Source organism: Corvus moneduloides, chromosome 7 (assembly GCF_009650955.1).
Source record: "Corvus moneduloides isolate bCorMon1 chromosome 7, bCorMon1.pri, whole genome shotgun sequence".
Classification (NCBI taxonomy): domain Eukaryota; kingdom Metazoa; phylum Chordata; class Aves; order Passeriformes; family Corvidae; genus Corvus; species Corvus moneduloides.
In genome coordinates, this window is record NC_045482.1 from 3,961,416 (window position 1) to 3,985,246 (window position 23,831).

The following is a 23,831-nucleotide window of genomic DNA, read 5'->3' on the forward strand; positions in this document are numbered from 1 at the left end:
ATTGAACCAGACATTTTATATGTCACCAGTGGAAGTTACTTCTCAAAAAACATGTAAGACTTATTAGGATTATTGTACTGTTCTTATTCCTTCAGGGAATGATGTACCTGGAAGAGAGGAGACTCGTCCACCGGGACTTGGCAGCCCGTAATGTCCTGGTGAAATCGCCAAACCATGTGAAAATCACTGACTTTGGCTTGGCCAGACTTTTGGAAGGGGATGAAAAGGAGTATAATGCTGATGGGGGGAAGGTGAGTACTGAACGTGTCTGGAAGTAAACTACCATACTGTGACAAGCCTCCTGAAGTTACTCCTTAGGTCAGTGTGTCCCTGTGGGACTGTTACCTGTGCAAGAGAGTCTGTCAGTGACGGAGCAAAGCCCTTGCAGAAAAACTGTGTTGTGAAAGCACACATAAAAGCTGCTCATTTTTTGCACAGTGAGCTTATCCAGGCACTGAAATATAATTGCATGGGCAGTTTTCACACTCAGAATTAGGTTTTGTTCACGTGCTCCAGTCTGTGTCTTGTTTTGAATACTTCTGTTCGATGAGTGATGGATATTCTGGGGCATTCCTGCCCAGCTTCTTTCTCTGGCCAATATACACCTCAATAACGTGCAGTCCCATTTTCCCAGGCAAATAATTTTTGTGAAAACAAAAGGGAAGGCCACAGAACATGAGAATTTAGCTCTTCTATCACACTGGACGAGCCTGTGTATGTTACGTCTTGCATCTACCTCTCCAATACCATGCTGAATGCCAGGCCACTAAAAGCCAGCTTGAGGATAACTTTGAAACCAGACATTTTCCCCTATTACTTTCCAGCAAACCACACAATGGCCATGTAGTGCCTTACCTCATTTCTGCTAATTTCAGATTAATGCATGATAAAATTCAGAAGGCAGTAAGTACGTGGTGCTTCTGGCTGCTCCCTAAATATCTTGAAATTCCCCATTTCAATCTGTCACTGAATCCCAAGGGATTCTGCTTCGCCTGTCATTCCTTTTCCTGGATGTTCTGTTTGCTTTCTGTCTCCTTGCTGTCTGTGGTTTTTTGTTCTCACTCATGCCCTTGTCTGGGACAAACAGCTGTTGCCAGTGTGTGCTGTTCTCTGGGATGAGCTGCTGCCTTGTTTGTGTGGCTGCTGCCCTTGGATCACCTGGACAGGTCAGTCAAGGAAGTGAAGAGCATCAGAGGAGCCACCAGTGCTTCCTCATTTCCCCATGGAAAGAGACCTCCTGTCAGGGAAGGTGGGATTTTGGCAGCTTTCCCCGATTCCTTAATTTCTGTAATTCTCTTCTCGGTAACCCCTCAGCCTCTTCCCTCCATCAGAGAGTGAATGACAGAAAATGAGTTGATCCTTGCAAACAAGCTGTTCCCTGGCAGTTGTGTCTTGGACTTGTTACCCTGCTGAGAGCTCTGGAGCAGGATTTACATCAGATGTATCACTTCCCAGGTCCAGAGAAGCATCCTGTGAACTCCAAAAGGCATTGGCAGCGTCAAGTTGTATTGAGAGCATGCTAAGGGAGGTCCAGACTGGACTATCAAGTGGTTGTAAACAGAGGTGGTGCAGTTTCCATCCTTGAAGGTTTTAAAGTCCAGATGGGACAAATCCCTGAGTAACTTGGCCTGATCTCCTAAGTAGCTGAACCTGCTGTGAACCTGAGGTGGGACTAGAGGCCTCCTGAATCACTTCCAGCCTGAGTTGTCCCATCATGAACAAGGCAGCTTTGCTCCTTCAGCAACTCTTCATGTCTGGAGCGACCCAGCCATATACAACGGGAATGAAAGCAATGCACTTCTGCAGAGTTTAGTGGGGGAGGATGAACTGTCTTTGCAAAAGTTAAAACAACCTTTATTACAAGGGGCTATTTTTGCCATAACTCTGTAGGTTATGTTCATTAGTGAACTTCATGGAAGGCAGTTTCATAAGGGTTTAAATGAAGACACATCCTCTGCTTTTACACCCACCATCTGTTCAGATTTTACCTGCAGTTACGCATCCTTTTGGTTTATTCCAGTACCTCTTCCATAGTTCCAAATTAGAGGCAACCCATACAAGTCCCTGCCAGGTAAAAGTCTTCTAAGTGTTTGTCCATCAGAAATTCACAGACTGCAAGGCTGTGCCTGACGGGTTCAGCTCAGGAATGGGAAACACCATGAATCCCATTTTAACACTAACTCAAGAGGGTGGGCCCTAGTGCAGGAATGAGGTTTGGTTTGCCTGCACACCCTTGTCTGTCGGAATAGATAAGCTCACCCCGAGGGTGATTCACTGACATGGGAACATGGGGCTGCTGGCTTAGTTTGGGGAGCAACTTTTCTCACTGCAGTGCTGATACAGAGAAGTGGGATGGCTAAGTTCCTGACAAATATTAGGAGTTAACAATAAAGCACTGCAAATTCTCCTCATTGCCTGTTTACCCTGATGACGATGATGATGATGGGGACAGTGAAGTGTTATGGTCACTGCATTGTAACCTGGCCTCATTAGAGAACAGTTGAGATAGCAGTGTTGCTATCTCAGATTGCAGAGATTGCAAACTGTTAAGGAGAAAGAGCTTCTTCATTCCACTTTCTCTGCTGCACTTGAGATTTAGAGGAATTATATGCAATTTTTGCGTTGGTTCCTCTTCACACAGCTTTGATGAAAACACAAGTTGTTCTACTACTTCTGAATCAATAAATATCAGAAGTTCTCCGGGTAACCGGTTCATCTTTCTCACCTCCAAGTTTTATGAGGCACAGCCCCATTCTAGAGGGCAGGAATAGCCATTTCCTCTGTGGGATAGTGCTGCTTTTTTCCAAGCTTGCCATTGAAGGAGACAGGGAGAAAGCTGGTGTCTTCATACAGGATCTGTTTGTATTGTTTTAATAATGTATTTCTAAGGTTACGTTTCTCTTGTCCTTCCCTAGATGCCAATTAAGTGGATGGCTCTGGAGTGCATACACTACAGGAAATTTACCCATCAGAGTGATGTGTGGAGCTATGGTAAATCTTCATGTGATTAGTTTAAAAAGTTGTGTCTTTTAAAGCATTGAACTAAGTTGTGTTAGTATGTTAAAGATACCCTCTTTTCCCAAAGGAGTTAATTCCAGAAGCGTTTGCTCTTCAGGTTTTTTTTTTTTCCTTTAAATGTGTAACTCTGAGCAGCAGTTTTTACTGTCTCCTGTGTTACTTCCCTGCTCACTGAAATATATTATCATGATGTTCCCCTCTGGGGTGAGTGCTGCAAGGTCTGGTCTGGTAGCAGTTTGGCTGATTATTATGACAGAAGAAGACCTCTTTCAGCTCAGGCACAGATTCATAAAAATACAGCTGCAGGTCACAATTTTCAGCAGTCTTTGAAAAGCTCAACTCTAAAAGCCATGAATGTCAAAAAACATTTTCAGGCTTATGGGACTTTCTCTACCTAGAGTCAGATAAAAGGGAATTTGTCATAATACAAAGCAAATATGGCAAGAGAAGGAAAAGGAAGAGACGAGTTCTCCAAACTAACTAGAACAAGCATCTATTTAATTTCACAGATAGCTTGGGAATTGGTGAGCTACACACACAGAGAAAAAGTCATATTTGAGAAATGAGGTGTTCGTTCAGTGTTGCTAATGGTTATTCAGACAAGCTGTTTGCCACATCTGCTGAGGTCTTTGCCTGTTTATCTGGTGTAGCTATTACTAATAAAATGATGTATACCTTTGTAAATAGAATTTTTCAGCAGTATCTGGGGCTATGGAGTCCTATTTGCATTTCCTATTGTGCATTTGAACCAAAAGGGTGTACAGCTCTATTCATTACTCACTTTTACCTGTGGGTAGCAGCAAAAGACACTGTTTGCTGTGGCTGGGTGGCTGCCCTCTTCTAGTCAGCTGAGAAAAGCTTTGGAGAGTTCAACTGATCTTGTAAAGCTGCTCTTTCTCTTCAAATCCTGTATTTCCTGGATCACTCAGGAGAAAATATACCTTCATTTATGAAATTCATTTTAAATGCAGGAAGCCCAGAACATCTATAAGCAGAAAGGAAAAGTCCATAAATAATTGACAAGTTATATTTATTTAATGTCAACAAGGAGACGAATGAGGGTGAAATAAATGTGGTTTACTCATGTGGTAATTTTGCCCATCATTTTTCACATTAGCATGACATTTGTCAAAATATGGTACTGATCTGGAGGCATGCTTAAAATGACCTTTGCAATACAAATAAAAGTTAAAGAAGATGGTGTGAGAGCAGCATTTTCAATATTTAAGATTCTGTTTGGGCACAAATTCTTTTACTTATGATATATGATCTTTATTTCCAGCTTCGAAGCCAAAACAAATCCTATGGCTTTTCAAAAAGAGAATATTGGGTTTGTAGCACAGCACTATCATAAACTCAAATCCATAAGGTGATTTAAGGGAAAAAATAATAGCAGTGGCTGTGAATGACTTACAAGGCAAAGCCAACGACCTAATGTTACTCAGTGCTGTACCTTTGTGGGAAATTGATGCTCTAAGCTCGGGAACATCTGCGCTTTCCCCCCTTAAAATAATAGAGTACATCAGCCATTCATTTCCCTTTTTGATAAAAGAGCATGGTGCATTCTTCTGTTATTGCACCCATTTACTTTACCACCCTTCATTTGTCTCAGACCTTTCTTGTGTGCCTCAGGTCTATCACGCCATTTCTTACACCAATAAAAATGAGGGAAGTTGCTTTTGAAGATTACCACAAAGTGCTGTTTCACCATTTTCCGGAGTTTTCAAGTGGCAGACTGTCATGGTTTAAGCCAAGACAGCAGCTAAGCACTGTGTAGCCACTTGCTCAACTCCTCCTGTCCCCCCAGTCCAAACTTCAGTGTTTTTCCAGGCACTCGTGAAGAAGAAGAGATTGCAGTCCAGAACTGGGCCAGGATACTCTGCTGTGAGAGACTGGGGGGGAACCTGAGTAGTGTGACCTCAGACACTAACACTCTTTCTTCTGCCTAGGAGTCACCATCTGGGAGCTGATGACCTTTGGTGGGAAGCCATATGATGGAATCCCAACTCGAGAGATCCCCGACCTCTTGGAGAAGGGAGAGCGGCTGCCCCAGCCCCCAATCTGCACTATTGATGTTTATATGGTGATGGTGAAGTGTAAGGAATTGTCACTTTTGATACCCCTGCACTCACTGCAAGAGGGACACTGGTTTAGAATATTTGCATAGGCAGTCTCTGACAGAGCTGGGAACAGGGCAAGCTGCTGCTGCAAAACAAAAGCTTCCCATGATACTGTAAATTCCATTTAAATACTCCCTGCACATCTTTGGCAATTTTACAATTGTTAGCCATGAAGGGCCGAGTTAGCTCAGCTTCTTATTACTGTCAGATGTTATCTCATATACTTGCTGTGAAGTCAAAATTGTATGGTTGTTATTGTAAACCCTTGTCATTTCCATGACAATTGATTCTGATGTAAAAAAGATAATACTAAACATAATTATGGCACATGGATACCCAGCCAGTGAAGGTTGTGAGGAGAAATCCCATTTCCAAATATTGAGGAAAGAAATCACTAATGTTTTATTGTAAGTAGCAAGAATGATGATTGCAATAGTAATAATAAAAAGTAAAATTAATAGAAGAAATGCTACAGAGAGGATTATTTTTTATCATTCTCAGTCCAGTACAAAAATTTATGATTATTTTTACTTTAGTAAAAAAAGGGAAACAGTCTGCACATGATTTCTTCCAACTTTTTTATCTCCAAGATACTCCCACTAATGACAGTATCCTCCAAGGTTATGCTTCTAATTTAAAAAGAATTAGAAATATCTCTCTGATATTTCTGGCTTAATTTAAGTGAGATTAACATACAGACATCTCATCCATCATATATACTCCTTTCCCTTTTGCTTTGTACACAAAAGCCCTGAAAAAAAAAAGGAAAACTAGAAGAAGTAAATTAAGTATCTTCTGAAAACAGTTGTACTGTGCATGGAGGTGTGGAAATTAAATCATGCAAGGGCTTTGTTAAGTACAAAAATATCCCATCTGGTAGGACACATCCTTAATAAAAGACAGTCAGTGCTGATACCTAAATGTGCAAGATGAGAAAATTGCAAGATAGTGTTGCTGTCTCTGGGATGGAGAGGAGCCCAGCAAATTAAGAAAAATTCCATGCAGTAAGGAACAATCTAGTCTGGCCAAAACCAGGTGTTTTCCATTTTATGCATCATAGAATTCTAACTTTCCATTATTCTGGGTTTTTATTGCAACTTTTCTTTGGGCCAGAGTTATCAAGGACTTGAAACTTGTACATTTAAAAAAGGAAAGATTTCCTCCCTTGACATTTAACCATTTTCTTTCTTGTCTTTCATCCAGGCTGGATGATTGATGCTGACAGTCGGCCAAAATTCAAGGAGCTGGCTGCTGAATTCTCTAGAATGGCTCGAGACCCTCAGAGATACCTGGTAATTCAGGTAAGCAACCCTGCAGCATCACAGGGGTGGGAAAACCAATTGTCTGCAACACCCAACTGTTAGGGGCATTGCCTTTGAATCTTTTGAAGTTCAAGATGCCTAAAGCAAAAGAGCCTAAAGCAAACAGTGACTACAGTGTTATACAAGCATGAAGTAGAATGGGCAGTGTCAGTATCTCAAAAATAATGATATTAATAATACAACAATCTGAAATTAATTTCCTAAGCTCATGTTTATGAGCACATACACAATCTCTGGCTTTGCAAGCTGCTCAGTGCTTTGCATTTCCTTATGAAACTGGGGACAAGTTTTGTCCATAGGCAGACAGTGGATCTATATTTAGACCAAGGACTTCCTTGGTTTTAAAATTGATTAGGCTGAGTCTTTTCCCTGCATTGCTGAGATCACAAGCAAGTTTCTTTTCACTGCCTAAACATGAAAGTTTCTTAGAAAACAGGAAGTTGTGTCATACTGGTACCTCTAATGCTAGGGAGGAGCTTCCCTCTCTGTTCTCCTTAAGCTCTGGGGCTCTGGAGGCTTCACAACCCTGTGACAGGGTTGTGAAGGGTTCATCCTTCATGGGTTCATCCCATGAAACTGCCCTGTGGCAGCAGGGCGATACCTGGTGAGTACAGGTAGCTGGAGCTGTGTGTGCCTGAGTACAGGCATGTGTCCTTCCCTAATTTTGTGGCAGCCTAGACTTGTGCATGTGTTTATTACAGCTCAGACTCAAGCCACAGAAAGCATAGGGTTCTTAGGTAAGGGCCCAGTGTGTGAGCTGTTCAAAGGAAAATGAAAACTTCAAAGTGAGGTGATGGTGAAACACCAGAGACCAGAGCATGGGAACAGTTTGTTCCAGGTAATGATTCTCATGCTCTGTCTCATGCTGTATCTGCTCCACATCATGAAACACAGGGCAGAGGTGCTGATCCTCAGCTTCACATTGACATAAGAATTCCTAGTGGAAGAGCCTCCAGCCAGTGCCACTTCATGTCTCCTGAGTGGTCTAGTGCCAGTCCCACAGTGAGGTGTTTGATTTCACTGGGTAGAGCTGCCAGGTGACTTGTGGTGTGTTGCTGCACACTGTGAATCATCCTGCTCTCCTTCCGCTTCAGCACAAGGAAGATGTGGTTGGAAAGTGAAATACTAGTCAAGAGGATTTTTGGTCCTGAATGTGGAATTCCTCTTGCAGTATTCCCCACTGTGTGAACTAAATTATAAGTTCAGCTAATTCGGGAAAACTCAGTCGGATTAAATGACTTTGTTAGATAGGACATACTTCCTTATTCCAAATACCTCTTTCCTCCATTTCTCCCCCTGCCCTTCCCTCCCCTGTTGCATGGTCTGGCCTGTGTTTCATCCTGTGAGGCTTCTCTCCAGCACTCCTTGCAGACAATACGAGCTCCTGGAGGAGAAACCAGGGTCACTGCATTGCACTGGTACCTCTGCCATCACCACTCCCCATCCCTCCCAGGTGCAATCAACAATGACAAACTTGCCGTTGAGCTTTTAAATGGGTCTGTATGCACCCCACAGCACAGCCATCATTCGCTCCTGGATTCTACATGTGGCATAGTAATTCCTGAGGAGTGGGAGGCCACTCTCCAGCCATCCAGTGGAGTTTAGCATTGTTTCTATGGGCTGATAGGTTTTTGTGGCATGGGATTGCCTTTTGCAATGTTTTGTGGCACCAACAAAATGCAGCCCAGATTTGCCTCTCCAGCTCATAGGTGTTATTTCAAGGTCCTGTTGTTTCCCTGGTTTGACTTTCGTTGTTCTCAGCTCTCATACATTCCGCAGAATAGATGGGAGAGAAATTTACCCTCTAAGTCCCTTAAAGTACAAATTAAAGTAAAGCAAACATCAAGACACAACAGTTTCCTTGTTATTCCCCACCCCTCCTATTTGAGCCTAAATAGTTGAGATATTTCACAAAATATGTCAGAACTTGGGTCAGAAACTGATCTTGTATGGGAAAAAGAGAGAAGAAAAAATAAAAGCTCAGTCATGAAAATGCCAAAAAAACCCCCCGTTTTGCTTGATTCATGCAGTTACTCCCTTTTTGTCATCATATTCCCAGTAAAAAATAAAAAAAACCCAACAACAAAACAAACCCACAAATTATGTGGATACAGTGCTTTTGAACAAACAAAGCAGCATGTGTGGTCCCTGCAGCCTGGGCTGCCAGGGCATTAGGAAGGCTGAAATTCTCTCTTTGGGAAATTAATCAATCTTTTGATATTTTTCCTCTCTCAATACAATCTGTTTAGGGAGATGATCGTATGAAGCTCCCAAGCCCAAATGACAGCAAGTTCTTCCAAAATCTTCTTGATGAGGAAGACCTGGAAGATATGATGGATGCTGAAGAGTATCTTGTTCCTCAAGCCTTTAACATTCCTCCTCCCATCTACACCTCCAGGACAAGAATTGATTCCAACAGGGTAAGAGCAAGCTCTGACAGAAAATACTGGTTATTATAAAAGCACAGGTGGAGATTTAAGTACACCAATCAAACACAGGCCAGCACTGCCTTGGGAATTACAAGCTCCCATTGGTAAAGAAAGTGGCTATAAAAATGTTGTCACTGGGCTGCCTGTTCATTGTGCCTCAGTGAATTCTAAATTAATAGCCCAGCCTTGAGTGAACAAAAGCTCAGCTTGAGCTGCCTGTCCTGAAAGCACAGCTGAGGCTGCTGAAGTCAAGCAGTGTTGCTTCTGCACTGTAATGTGGCCAGGAAGTACACAGCCCTGGTGCTCCTATCCCTGCCATCCTGATGTCTTGGCAGGGTTGGCACTGATGTAACTGAGGGCAGCTGGGATATACAGATAATGTTGCTTTTGTGTCTGGAGCCAGATTTCCAACCCAGCCCCTTTTCCTGTTTGCATGCGATGCTTTCACGGCCGCCCTTCCCAAACGTGTGTTTGTACTGAGCACGTGGCAGGTATTGGCAGGCTGATGTTTGCACCCTCCCCATCAGGGGAGGAAATGCTCTTCATTGTATATGGGGACCTGAGGCACAGAGAGTGTTCGGGGGGAATTCAGCTCACAGAACTCCAACCATCTAAGGGATAGGGATACAATCTAAGCTTTTCCCCCAGACTTCATTTGGTGTCACTGGAGTAGCATGGGTGAACATTGCTGCCTGTCTCGGGCATTTCCAGTAGGATAAGTTACTTTCTGGAGGTGTCTTTCTCTATCCACTAACTCCTGACAGCTGCAGAGCAGTCTCAGACCTGCTGTGTGAGCTCTGGTATGTTGAATCCTGTTCTACATGCCTGTGCCCTGCTGCAGGTGAGGAGCTAAGTCAGATGTCTGGAATCTGTTTTCCCTCCTTCGACAGGTCTGACCTCTGCCTCTGTTCCCGTGCTTGGCTCCAGCCTTTTAACAGTTCAGTTGCCACCCCTTCTCACATAACTAAGAGATGTTGAAATGCATTACTAATGTGAGGGCATTGACATGGGCATCAGGTGTGTTTTAATTAGGGACTTGTTTTCTCTCCAGGCTGCTTTTGGTCAAAAGCCGCAGTTTAAATACTAAGTATACCCTGTGAAATGCTGGTGTTTATTCCTCATGGTTTAGGCACCTTTTGGACATTTATCCTTAGCTGAGGTAGTTCCAAATTCATACCCAGGTGTGAACTGATTACACCATGTGAGACAGGGAAGAGGTGAGTGAAAGAGCCAAGAGTGTATAATCTGAGCCAGTATCCATGCTCTGACCATACCCTGCAGGAAGCTCCTTACCCTCTCCTGAGGAAATCAGTGCTTTTTGGGAATAAGACAAAATCTGATCTTAATAGTCAGTTTGGAAGGAAACTGCTGCTGTTTTAAATGCAAGGAAATGGGAGATGTCTGGATTCATGTAGCATTTCTCCTGCATCACTGAAAGACAGTGAAGTGGGGATGATGCATGATTGAGCAATAAGTGAGAAACTTTCTTTTTATGGCTACTTAATTGATGGTGATCTGAAATACGTCAGGTTTACTACTAGCTGTCTCTGGAGAGGTTCTGTTTCCTTTCCTGCCAACTTCTGAGGAGAGAAGGGAAAGACAGCAATTACCTTTGGAAGGTACTCACTGTCACAGGGATGTAAATCAGTGGAACTTAGTTTGACACAGTGGGGTACTGCCATTTACACAGGTCTGAGGAGGCAGAATCTGACATTTTGGGTTTGTTATATTCATCTCACTCCCATATTTGCTGGAAACACTGGGACACATTTAAAGGAGAAAGGCTTAGTAGAAAAATGTACTTGCTTTTTCAACAGTTCCTTTTGCCATCTGTCTTTGGTACCAGCCCAGCTGAGGACCCCACTAGAGCTGAGGGAATTCCGGTAAAAATCCTAGAGTTAATATTCTGAAAGATTTATTTACAACGTGTCATTTGGACAACCAACATGGTCACTGCTGTATTCATGAAATGAAAACACAGGCACTTATTTTTATTATTATCATTAGTGTTGTTGTTATTATTATTGTTATTGTTGTTACTATCATAGTTATTATTATTATTGGTGTTGTTGTTATTATACAAAAATTAAAATAACTTTCACAAAGCCTTTTCCCAGCTTCAAAGCACACCATTGCAACTGCTTGCACACATGTGATCCCCTTGAAGCCAGCAGAGCTGCAGAAAGAGACCACGGGCCTTGTTTTTGGGATACAAAGGGACTCCATCACATTCTTGATGTGATGTCTCCATTCCTCAGCTCACAATTTCCCATCTTGGTTTGAAACTGTGATCTTGTACCACCAAAGACAGTGGGAAGTTTGCTTTGCAATTCAATTTAATGACAGTAGCAAAACCGTATCCTCCTTTCAGTAACTCCTGTTGCTGGGAATTTTTCTCTAGCATTGTACAAACCTGGAATTACCCTTTGCAAAAAGTTTTCAGTTTGTGAGCCAAGTTGCCTGACCCAGATCAGACCAAGAGGTCAGAGAGGGCTAAGCTGGAAGCCCTGCACCACTGTAGCATTCCTGGTTTCCTTTGCAGAGAGGTGTTTTCTGGAGGTAGTACATGTGTGCAGAAAGCCACATACATCTCTGTTGCCTTTGTGAAGCACTCAGTTTCTCGGTACGTTAAATATTCTTTTAGTTTGATTGATTTAAACAAAACACAGTCACTCCTTTAAGGTAATAGTGCCTCTGCTGTGCATAGTTCAGTACAGATGGATGTCAGCTACAGGAATCACAGGGAACTGAAATGCTGTCAGAGCTCTCTGTCTGCACTTGTCTAATTCTGTTTGGGTGTTTCCTTTGGATAGTCTCTGATTTATGCTTGTTTAGCATAGTGTGTATTGATACTGCACAGACCCATTATGGTGCTGCTGCAGCCGTGGATGCCAAATGAATGGACACAACTTAGGTAGTTTGTGTTCACCATGTCTGGCAAATTGCTTTTTATGGGGAGATTGTGAGGCAATTTGGTGAAGGAAAACAACACAGACGAGCTACATGATCTCCATGTCATTTTCAGGGATAAGAAGCATGAAAGATACTGTATTTCCCACCTTAGCTGTTCCAGTGGCAGTTTTAGTGGCCAAGGAGTTAGTCAGGGCACTGTGCTCCTTCTCTGTGCTGACAGTGTTGGGTGAATGTTCCAGCAGCATGGCTCCATGGGGACAGAAGTGGGCAGAAAGAAAGCAAGGAGATCATGAACCTTCTCACACATAGTCTTTGAAGTCAAGGAATGAAGGAAGAACAGGAGTATTTGCTTGCTCAGGAGAGCCCTGAAGTTTCTCTGCAGTGGTCTCAAGTCTAAATCCTTGCAGCTTCTTGCCTGGGAGGCACCACTGGATGAGGTTTGTGCAAAACACTCCCGCCCGTGGGAGGAAAAGAGCTGTGTGGATGTGCATTAACAGCGCAGTGCTGCAGCCCATGGGTAGAAGACTGGAGAGAGGGAAGGCTTCTGGGGAGTTGCCAGCTCCCCAGGAAGTCTCACATCCTTCTTCCTCCAGGGTTTACAGAGATTTGTGAAGCTGCAAGGTTCAGACACAGGTTCAGCATTTCCATCACATCCACACTGACTCCTGCTAGGATGTCTTTGGGACCTACCTGTGCTGCTGGGAGCAGAGCCCTGCACAGGCTCTGACCCTTAATGGTGGCCTCTCTTGTGAAGTTCACTCTGAGACTGCTGCAGCTTTTAAGTAAAAATTAGCATCCTAAGACAAATTGAATTCTTCCATTGGATCCGAAACTCTTCAGTTGCAATTTTGTCTCTTCAGCTTTTTCCAGTTTTTATTTTCCGCTCTCTAGAGATACTCTGGAAAAATAGAGTTTTCAAAGCTCTGTGCTTCTGAGAGATAAGCTGAATCCTCAGCAGTGTTTCCATGAGCACTGGACCCCAGCTAGTGCTCAAGTGTCCTGCATTCACATCCATTAGATGATTCATTCAGGTATTTGTAACGAGTGCTGTCCTGTGCATGCAGAGATAATGCTAATACAGCAAGCACTCTGTGTGCCCCACGATTCTTTTTGCTCTCAGTCCTTGGCTAATTCCTGCTGAAAACTGTCTATACTGTTTATTGCTCACTGATACTGTCCCTGTAGTTTTGTTCCATACACTGTATATCATGGAAGCACCTGCCAACCCTGCACTTAAATACCAAGCAATTTTTTTTCAGAGATGTCTAATCCATATGTCCATGGAGACTATCCTGCTTGGCTAAAGCAGACTGTGGGACACTGGAAGCCAGTTTTCAGTTCTCTGAGCAGTATCTGGTGTGCCACTGCAGCAGTCCTGGTGTGGCCTTAGGTCTGGTAGTGCAGCATCCTTGCCGCTTGGCAAAGCAGGAGAGGGGCGTGGTTTGACCATGATTCTTTTTGTGTCCTGGGCTTTAGTAGCACCTGATCTCCATTTCTTTTCCTGTAAGAGAAGGCAATTAAGTGTTCCTGCCCAAGTCATTTCTCCAGGTGTGTCCTGGCCTCATGGGACTGATGGCAGTAAAACTGCTTCATCTTAAAGTTAATCCAAAATGTTTGTGAAGAGATCTCCAGGCTACATGGGGCCATTAAAAGCATTTTGTCCAACTTTCTGGCATAGCATAGACCAGAGTCTCTTGTCTCTTAATTTCTGCATCAAGTGCAGAAATTCTGTGTGAGGTGGAGTTTGTCTTTTATAAAGATTGTCTTGATTGTATCAAGTGGGATGGAAAATACATCACAGTGTAGAAAAGTCTCACTGGGCAGTTAATGCTGACTCTTTAGCAGGGTTGGATCCTGTTCCTGTCTGCCATCCACACTTTTTGGTGCTAGATTTAAGGAGCTGCCAGCTCTTAGAAATCTCTGGTTATTGTGGTGTGATTCTTGGGGTGTCTTGTGCTTGGCCAGGAGCTGGACTTGATGATCCTTGTGTGTCCCTTACAATTCAGGATATTCTGTGATTCTCTGATTTTTCTGCTTAAAAGGCTAAACAGGATATTACCATTTGTATGTGTTTGCTGTTAAATGATGACAACACAGATGTCTTTTTGTTTGTTCGTGGTGTTTGCCACCTTTCTGCTTCTGCAGTATCTTCCCAAAAAATAGTATGGCCAAACCTTTCCCTAAATTTGATACCTCTTAGGGCAGTCTGTCAGGTTGTGGTCTTCTTTAGTTATTTCTATCCCGTTTCTTTAATTGCTTCTCCTTAAAAGGTGATCAAAAACTTTCTGAAAATCTTAGTAGTCTTTTTTTTGCCTCTGTCACTTCCTTATGCAAGTGTGGCCATAAAATCTCCAATGCCAGAACAGATGGTCTTGTAAACAAACTAGACATTGATTCAAAACATTTCATAGCATTTCAGACTATTACACTGAGTAACTCTATATTAGCTCTCTTGCTTCTTTAAAACTGCATGATTAGTTAGAGAAGTTTGTATGAAGCCCTTCTGTATGTCTTTTGCTAAATACTGCATTTCATGTGTTTTCTTAGGAGAGTCTAGGCAACTGGCTGCATTTACTGCCTTCAGACCTTTAGGGTAATTCTGAAAGTCCACCAAGCCCCCTTTCAAGATGTCCAATTCCCATTTTCTGCTTTTCTAAGTTTTAATGACATTCTGGTGGTAGGAGGCTCCTGTCTGTTCTGCTCTGCCTTTTGCATTAAGCACTTCCCAAGAGCTGTTAGTGTTTAATTGGTGTCTGGAAGACCATCACAAGTATTTTGCCTATTTTCTTTTCACTTCTGGAAAATTCTTCTGGGTCTGTTTCTAGTCTTTGTTGGAAGTGTGGATAGCACCAGGCCAACCTTGTCCAGGTTCATAAACAGGGCAGAAACACCAATTTAGTGTAGTGGTTTGGTTCAAAATATCCATTACTTATTTTCCTTCTGTGAGATAAGAATTAGGAGAAAGCTAAGCAGGCACAAAACTTAAAAGAATATAAAAGAAGTTTATTAACACACATAAAAGAAAGAAAGAAAAAAAATCAGACTAAACCTTCAGAACACTTCTCTTCCCTCCACCTTTCTCCCTTCTCCCACTGACAATGTAAAAAGACAACCCTTGAGATGTTCAGTCAGTTTACCACTTCCATAATAACCTTGTTCAGTTCACTTAGGGAGAGGAGTCTTTCTTGCTCATGCTATGGAGACATCTCCACAAGAAACAGTTCTCTCATGGCTTCAATGTCACAGCGAGACAGCCGCCCAGGTTGGTTCTCTGCTCGCATGTGAGAGTCCCTTCCCTCAACTTACAGCTTTCCCCACAACTGCTTTTGAGGGTCCAATCTTGAGCTACTGGGGTACCATTTTAAGCATGAGCTGTTCAGAAACAAAGGTTCTCTTCACCTATCTCTGGGAGCATCTTCATCTCTAGGAATAGAGGCCCTCCTCCTCCCCTGGGAGCAAGGGTCCTCATCACTTTCATCACTAGGAATAGAGGTCTTCTTCTTCCCTGGGAACAAGGGTCCTCATCAAATTACAGCTACTGTCATTTGCTTATTCCAGCACAGGTGCTTTTGCTCACAATTACAGTTTGAATGCTCCACCCCCCATGCTTTCATGAAATTACAACGGGTACTCTGATTACAACGGGTATCATAGTCCATCACCATAGCTTTATAACAGAATTTCAGCTTCTAAGCTTGAAGCATCTGCTCTTTCTCCTCCCTCAGGGTTTCAGCTCTTCCTGCTTCACTGACTTTGGTGTCTTTATGGTGTTTTCTTCACTTGCCATCACCTTTCCCTCTTCCTCTGACTCGGGAGAGGATTGATGTCTGCAGGCTTCATCTGTTCTGGAGAATCTTACAGCACTAAAAGGGTTAATCTCACCCAGACCCTGCAGCTGGAGTTCACATATCACTGTTGGTCACATGATCTTTGCCAGACAGAGGGGCAGCTTCAGACGAATCTTCGGCCACACTGGATGCGGGGGGTGTGGAGCCGGGCCATGCTGCCTGCACGGAGCAGGGCTGGGGAGGGCGTGGATGGAACAGGGCCGTGCCACGGCCGATCCAGCTGGGCCAAGCAAGGCCCAGCCCAGCCCAGCCCCGCCGGGCCACCTGCAGGCCCCCTCCGCCCCACTACCTGTCCGAAAGCCGGAAGACAAGAGAGCTTTCCTGGGGTTTGTTCGTTCTTAAATGTGGATCACAGAGGCGTGTCAAGCTTCTTAAGTGGCTTAAAAAGTTGCCAATATTCAAACTAGCCAGTTGATAGGTTCTGTCAGGTCATAGAGGAAGCTGTAAGCACCTCTCTGCAAGAGAACCACTTCCGTGGCTGATGGCCTCTTTACTAAAAACCCAAACTATACTAAACCATGACACAAGGAAAAGCAGGAGGTAAGCCCAGACTGATACTAGTCAGCCTAATTTCATTGCTCAGGGTGAAGAAGTAGTGAGAATAAACATTCAAAAATACAATATAAAATATGTTACATGAAAAATTATTTTGGTCTTAATATGTTACATAAAAAAGAAAAGTTTCTTACAAAACACATGTGTCTAGAATAGGTGTATTTAAACACCTTTTAAAAATGTGCTAGGTTTGCCAGAGAAAAAAGGAAGACAATTCCTATGGAGGACTCAAATGGAATAGATGAGTCCTGGGTCTTCACAGAGAATTCTTTGAAAGTGCTTTATGGCAATTAGTTTCTTGCTTTGCAGCCAGGCTGGCTGAAATCAGTGATATCTCAAGGAGTAAACCCTTCTCAGCCTGAACTGATTATCAGGATCAACTTGTCAAATTGCCTTATGATTTTGCAGGGAAGTGCCTTAAAACAGGGATTTTATACTGCATTAGCTATTTTCTGTCACATTCAGGCTTCTGCATCCAGACATACAGCTTTAGAGTCAGGCATAAAGAGTTAGAGACTTTCCCGAAGTGTTGGATGGCATTTTGGCTTCTACAAACTGTAATACGGGTTTAATAACAAAATCACCACCTCACAGTACTTTCTGCAAGCTTGGTGGAATTGGTGGGAGAGACGGTAGCTGTACATTGCTTCCATCCTTGATGTGTGGCATGTAAATTCATTGAGCTTTAATATAAACTGGTTTAAAATCAAGCAGCACCTGCTTAATCCACGAATAGCTGCTGGCTGTGTTAACAGTAAAGAGAGCTCACAGCTGATCCGTTTTCTTTTTTCTCCTGAAAAGAAAAAGTCAATAGACATAAAAAGAGTAAGTAATAAATATTTTTACACTGCACTGATGAGGCATTCTTGGAAAACAGCAAGCTAAACAACTCTACATAATTCAGTAGATGGAAAAGTGGACTGAGAGTCAGGAAATAATTATGAGAGCTGGGAGAAAATTTTCCTTCTGTGATGAGATGTGAAGCAGAAATTGTTAGTGGAAAATACCCATTTGTGAGGAACACTATTTGTGGTTTTCTTAAAATAATAAAAGCACCTGAAAAATACAAGGGAGCATGATTTGGAAGTGCACCAGGTGGAGCTGCAGGGAATTGCCCCTTAAACACCTGTCTGGCCCCCAAGCTGGGAGAGTGCTCAGTGTCCCAGGGCAGTGGGACTCCTGGGATAATGCTTTGGAAGGACTCCTGGGTGGCAGGAGGTCTATGGAGCATCCTGTAAAATAAATACTAAATACTGTACTTTCTAAACATAGATGCAACGGAGCTAAATGCCAACACAGCCTAAAAAACGCCCTTTGTTAGCCAGAGTAAAGAGTCTGTCTTTCTTGTTGAATGCTGCGGGAGGGGAGGGGAAAATAATTTTCAAGGCTATAAAAAGACTCTCCAAAAGATGCAGTTGGGAGAAGTGGGAGGAGGCACAGATGAAGTGTAGATTTAGAATGTTGAAAAATGATTATTTTATCCAAATCAGCTGGATGGTTAGTTCTTTTAGACTATTACTGCCACCAGAACCTCAGCCCTGCTCTAAATCAACTCAGCATTTCATCAAGAAGCCTATTCTTTGCTATAAGAGACCAAGAGTGCACAATTATGGGTTTCTTTTCCCCCTTGCATAATAAAATTGGGAGATTATCATCAAGTTTCTATTCAGATTTTAGGAAGGCTTTTTTATTTTATTTTTAAAACCCATCTTTGTCTGTAAGAGCTCCCTGTTCAGGCCAGCATGCGGCAATGATTACTGCAGTAAAGGCTTCGATGGAGATGTGCTCTATTTCATTCTCAATGAGGGTTGATGGCATTTTGAGAGGCTCAGAATATCCTTTGATTACTGTAAAAAACAGGCTGGGGAAGATGGCAGTGCAGCATGCACATAGGAGGGGGCTGCTGCTCCCAGGATTGCTCATCAACTTTCTTTTGTGCTCTTTTTTTTTTTTTTTTTTGTCTTCCATGTCACAATCACAAATCATGGGTGTGTTGTGGGTTTGGCCCTATTCTCCATCCTTTCCCTGTTTCGGGATTTGAAGCTTGAGGTTTGTACAGAAAAAGAGATGCTGCTGCTCCTGTGTTTTGGACAGCACAGGAGCAGGAGCAGTGCTGACCCCTCTGTCCCACAGGGAATTGTTAGAACAGGTGGGAAATGGTACCTCGTCCCTTTCAAATTGTGGGGAATTGGCTCAGTGTTAAAAGGTGCCATTTACTGTAAAGTGTCTTGGAGAGTGTATTAAAAAAGAGAATGACAGAAAGCTATTCATGGGTGACAGGAAGGATGGGGGAGTCAAGGAGATTGAAAGGAAAAGATAGGCAATGCCAGCTGTCTCTCTTCCTGCTCTGCTCTCTGTTTAACACTAAGTTGCATTAGCACAAGGTAACAGGCAAAGGGAATCCTTGCATTTTCATTCTTGTGTCATGCTTAGATCAAAGTGTATATCGTGCCAGCTGAAATCCGTTTGCCAGCCCCTCTGAAGGTAGGAAGGATGAAGGTTTCTGAGGTCCAGAGAACAGGTAGGTTTCCAAGCCTTTGGTGCCATACAGCAGGAGAATGCTTTTATTTCCAGCCCAGCTATCAGGTTCAAAGAGGGGAGGCTACAGAAAAGCATTTCACCTACCTTTCCCTGTAAGTGGACCTGGATACTGAATTTTGTGCCCAAATTATGCATCTCTTTAGAGATTATTTTCATTGGTGGTCTTGTCATCTTTGACTTCTCTACTTGGTGAAGTGTTAGATTGAAAATACATGGTTTATACCTGGTATTTTCCAGTAACAGCACAAGAAATACTCTGTGCAGTGTATGAGTATGTTGTTTCCCATAGCACTATGCCAAGATTATTAGGCATGGGTTTTTTGTGATATATGCCATTTACTGTTCACAGTCCAGACTAAATTACTCCTAGAAGGCAGTTTGGGTATCCCATTGCATATGGACTGCTCTAAAAAAGTTAATGAGTATGAAAACAGACAGTTGTTACGAGAGAATATTATGCAAGAGAAAGTGGTAATGAATTTTCTGAAGCTAAGATGTTGGTCAGTACTGACCTGAACCCAGGGGGCCAGTGAAACATCCATACTGACTTTGGACAGGTTCAGGGATGTCTTAAAAACCCACCATTCTGCCAGGACATGGGGTGGCATATCCAGCTGACACAGGCAGCCTATGGGAACTGAGTTAAAGCTCACGCTGCCTGCAAATCTCACCTGTCCTCTAGCAAACAGCAACCAGAAAAAACTTAGGTGTAGAAAAAGACTTACTCATTGTTTCTTCTATTTATTTTTTCCCTCGCTGATCTAAGCTGCTTGGTTTGTGTCTCGATTGTAGAAGAAGCAGTTGTTGGAGACTGAAACAAACACTTCACACAGACTGATGCTTACATTGTTTTTATACTTGTGATCAACATTTAAGTTAAAACGTGTGACACATTCTGAGAAAAGGTACTGCTGGAAAAGGGCCTGGGCTGTCATCATTTCCCATAAAGATTCCTCGATCCCCAGTGGAACCTTATGGCCAAGGAATGCCAGACTTGTGTCAGGTGCTGTGAGCTGTAGGGACGGATATGCTTGAACCTTAACAGCCCAGGAAGGTGTCTAATCCTTTCTTTTTATATCACAGGATCACAGAATCACGAGGTTGGAAGAGACCTCCAAGATCTTCAAGTCCAACCCATGTCCTAACACCTCAACCAGACTATGGCACCAAGTGCCGTGTCCAGTCTTTTTAAAACACATCCAGAGATGGTGACTCTACCACCTCCCTGGGTAGATCATTCCAGTACTTTATTATTCTTTCTGTGAAAAACTTTTTCCTAATATCCAACCTATACCTTGACACAGCTTGAGACAGTGTCCTCTTGTTCTGTCAGTTGCTGCCTGGTGGAAGAGACCACCCCCCGCCTATGTGGCTCTTCTCTGAGCAGGGGCTGGGACCAGAAACGCCCAGAGGTCTGAAAAGCCTTCTAGCAATTACTATACAAACAGCATTCCATTTCTGTTGAGCATTGCACAGCAATCTCATGGTGCGTGTTTTTTCCTTTGATTTTCATCTCGGAAATGTTTGCTGTCTGGAGCAGGGCAGAGTAATCTGCAAATTCTGTGGAAGCAGGACTGCAGCCAAGCAGATGTGGCTGTTCTCCTGGAATGGTCTTTCCTATTAGAATTTCAGTTCAGATCAGTTGTAAATACCAGGCTGCTCCCTTGGAATGTAGCTGGAGTTTGCTTGGGGGCTGGTGGTACACTCTGTGTTGTGTGCTCTGCCTGCAGCCCCGCCAGACCATCACAAACATGATTCAGATCCACTCACATAAATCAGCTGTCCTTCCTGGAGAACTGCTGAAATTTTGGTGCTTTCAGTAAGATCTCATATCTTATGATGCTTTGGTTTAGTGACTCATGCCTGGATACTCCCTTGGTTTGAAATTAGGTAAACAGTTTCTAGGGGAAGGCTGAGAGTGACTTGTTTCTGGGGGCACATAGCCCAGGACTGATGAACTGGTACAAAGAAGTGTGTTGCCAGAGCTTGCTCAAAACAGGTAACCATTGGGTTGCCTGAGGCATGAACCACAGGATGCCCCTGAGCAGGACTTGGGAGCAGCATCCCAGTGAGAAGGCAGGAGTGTTTTACTCCTGCTCTCTGTTTGGTGCTTTTTGTGTATGAGAGCAGAAGGAGAGGAAGAGGGAGTTTGGGTTTTACACAGTTTGAGCAGTATCAGAGTGGGTTCAAATGTGTGTGTATATTCATGCTGGCAAAGCCTTGTCTTTAGTAGAGAAAAAGCTTTCAGTCTCATGAGCTTAGGAGGCTGTTTAAGAGCAAGAAACAGCAATGATTGTGCAACCCTATCAACATTTCTGTGGGTGGTAAGGAAAACCAACTCGGCAGCAGCAAGGGGGCTCTGGGGAGTCTGTGCTGGCAGCAAAACATGGAGGTACCAGCTCAGGCTGTAAAGAAAGTGATGCTTATTTTCTATGTGGTGGCAGCTCTGTACCACTCATAATCCCACAGCAGCACTGAGTGCCTCCAGCATTTCTTCCATGAAATGTGCTCTGGGTGCAGCCATGAAGGCAGCAGTGGCAGCTGGAGTGGGATGAGCTATGCCATGGGCAGCAGGAGAAGCACAGCCCTGGGTGCCAGGCTCAGGGCACGACACTAGACCCAAGTTAGAAGAGACAAGGCAGAGGCCTATTCACAGAGCTACACAAATATGAGTGGCAGGACCCAACAAGGCTTTGCTTTCATTACAGTTTAAGATGCAGCCAGAAAATATTATGTCCCTGATATAAAGGAGGAGATATTTACATTTGGGACATTTTAGAAGCAAGGAATTGGAAAATGAAATTAATGAATAGAAAGCAATAACACAAGCCAATATTCATGGAAATGTTATTTACCACTCCTTGATCAAGGCTTATTTTACACAAACATTAGCTGTCCTAACAGCTGATGTGTCACTGGTATTTCATACCAGAGGGCCTTGGGAAAAGGCTGTAGGAGACATTTTCTTGTGTTTTATCCTTTCTCCCCATTGTCATGTTTTTGCCTAAAATTCAATCATGAACCGAATGAAATCTTGGGCATTTCTGAGGAGGGCTGCTCATGGGCTGTTAAAAAAGTGAGGCTCCTTCTGGAGTGTGATGAGTTCCCCTGTCAGTGGATGTGTGCACTCCACAAATAATGGATATAACACACATTACACCATCAAAAGGGAGCCAGTATTGATTTTTTTTTTCCAGTATACAAGCTGAGACTTCTTAAGTTGGCTTATGTAGTGAGGTTTTCGAGTAACCAACTGCTAAGGTCTGTCTATCTCAAAAAGACAGAGATGATAATTGAGGCAAGAGTTTCAGGATCGAACCCCAAAATTCTAGAGCTTTTCAGTAAAGGAACACCCTCTAATTTTTTCAAGATAGTATTTAAGATGCAAAAACAACAACCCTCCCCCCCCAAAAAAAATCAACAAAGTAAATTGAATTTCACATACAAAACAAGCTATTTAAGTTTTACCTGGTAAAATTCAAATATATTTTCTCCTCACAGTGTGATTCATGTCCTGATCAATAAGAGTTGTCGGAGGGTAATCTTGGATGCCTACAGAATTATGACCTCACATTGCAACTACCAGTCAATTTAAGGACACTTAATTATATTAAATTTTGAAGCCCACTAAATGGCACCACGTCTGTTTTCTTTGCCTCCTGTTTTAATGGAACAGTGGCCACAGGGTATCAACTCCTGGGGAAAAACAGTAAAGAAGTAAAAAAATGTGCAGACACCAGTGGTGGAGAAGAGTCATGTGTAAGGTTCTATGGTAAGGGGTGTTGCAAGACAGATATGTTTAGTACAGTGCTAATGGGGAGGCATGAAAAGACACAATTATAGTGATCTTAGTTGGCAGGCCACTGCCTGGAAAGTGTCTTGTCAGCAAAAATAGCAATAAGTGCATTAATGCCAGTCCATTGTCTCCTGACATCTTGGGACAGGGCTGTGCTAAGAGGGCCTGTTACTGTGTTGTTATAGTTGCAGAGTATGTATTTAGAGTCACAGCCAAGAAGAGCTAAAGATAGGATGGGGGGTTTAGCCTTTTGTGCTGAGGGTGGAGCAGAACCCACAGATGCATAATGTGGCCATCCTAGAACAGTACTTTTTTAAGCTGCTAATCTTCTAAACATTTACTGGCAGAGGGGTAGAGCCCTGTGTGCTGAAGTCAAGCCTATTGGCAAAAGACTTGCTTTTCTAAGTTGTCTTCAAGACATCACTGAAAGATGTCTGAACTGAAAGTACTTCAAAGACAGCTCTGCCCTTTTTCATCCAGAATCAATGAACCAACCTTGGAAGTTCATGGGAGTGCCTGTGTGGAACAGGGAGATGTAAATGAAAGGGGTGTGATACATCCCGGTGTGGCACGGGATAGAAAAGGAGTGGTGACAGTCCCTGGTTTAGGGCCTGTAGCCCTGGACAGCAGCCAAACACTGTGTCCTGCCACACAGTGACAGCACAGCATTGCCACAGCTCCTTCCACTCCTGCAGGCTGGGGGGCTGCAGCCACCTGGGAAGACAAAAGCAGGAAACTCTCTCACCAGTGTCATAGCTTGCAGATGTGGGGAAGGAAGCTGGGAGCTTTAAAAGGAGGGTAGATGATTCCCAACAGAGCTTTGGATTCCTCACTGTTGGGAGTGTTGTTTCTCTCTAGTCACCACTTTATATTCCTTCTCTGGATCCTGCATGTAACCATGAGTTTGCCTAAAACTTTACCACACTCCATGGACCATAGTTTACTCCATTCCTATCTTCAGTCTCCTCCATCTTTTCAGAGTAGATGGAAAGCTGGCCTGAATTCAAGTAAATACGAAATCAGAGGGCAAGGCAGGCTAAATTTCCTGCAGTGCAGTGTCTCAGAGCCATCAGCAGGGCTTTAAAGTAGCATCTGGCAGGCTCAGGAGATGTTTTTTATCCATTTGTCTAACACATGCTGCGTTGTAACCTGTCATTGCCCATGTGTCATTACAAGTGGACTGTAAATCCGGAGGGGTTCGGAGGCAATCACAGCATCTCTGGTTTTCAAGGTGTTCCCTGATTATAAAGGGACCTTCCTGATTATCCCAAACAATCCTCTTGCACAAG

General features: G+C 43.3%; 1 protein-coding gene across 5 annotated transcripts in view; it reads left to right on the plus strand.

Moving 5' to 3' along the window:
• Positions 1–23,831, plus strand: part of ERBB4 (erb-b2 receptor tyrosine kinase 4) — a 580,318-nt gene that overhangs the window by 544,401 nt on the left and 12,086 nt on the right. For all 5 annotated transcript variants that reach the window (XM_032114089.1, XM_032114092.1, XM_032114088.1 and 2 more), the window contains 5 exons: positions 96–251; positions 2,916–2,991; positions 4,968–5,114; positions 6,342–6,439; positions 8,710–8,880. In XM_032114089.1, the coding sequence (XP_031969980.1) occupies positions 96–251; positions 2,916–2,991; positions 4,968–5,114; positions 6,342–6,439; positions 8,710–8,880 (648 nt within the window). The remainder of the gene's footprint in view (positions 1–95; positions 252–2,915; positions 2,992–4,967; positions 5,115–6,341; positions 6,440–8,709; positions 8,881–23,831) is intronic.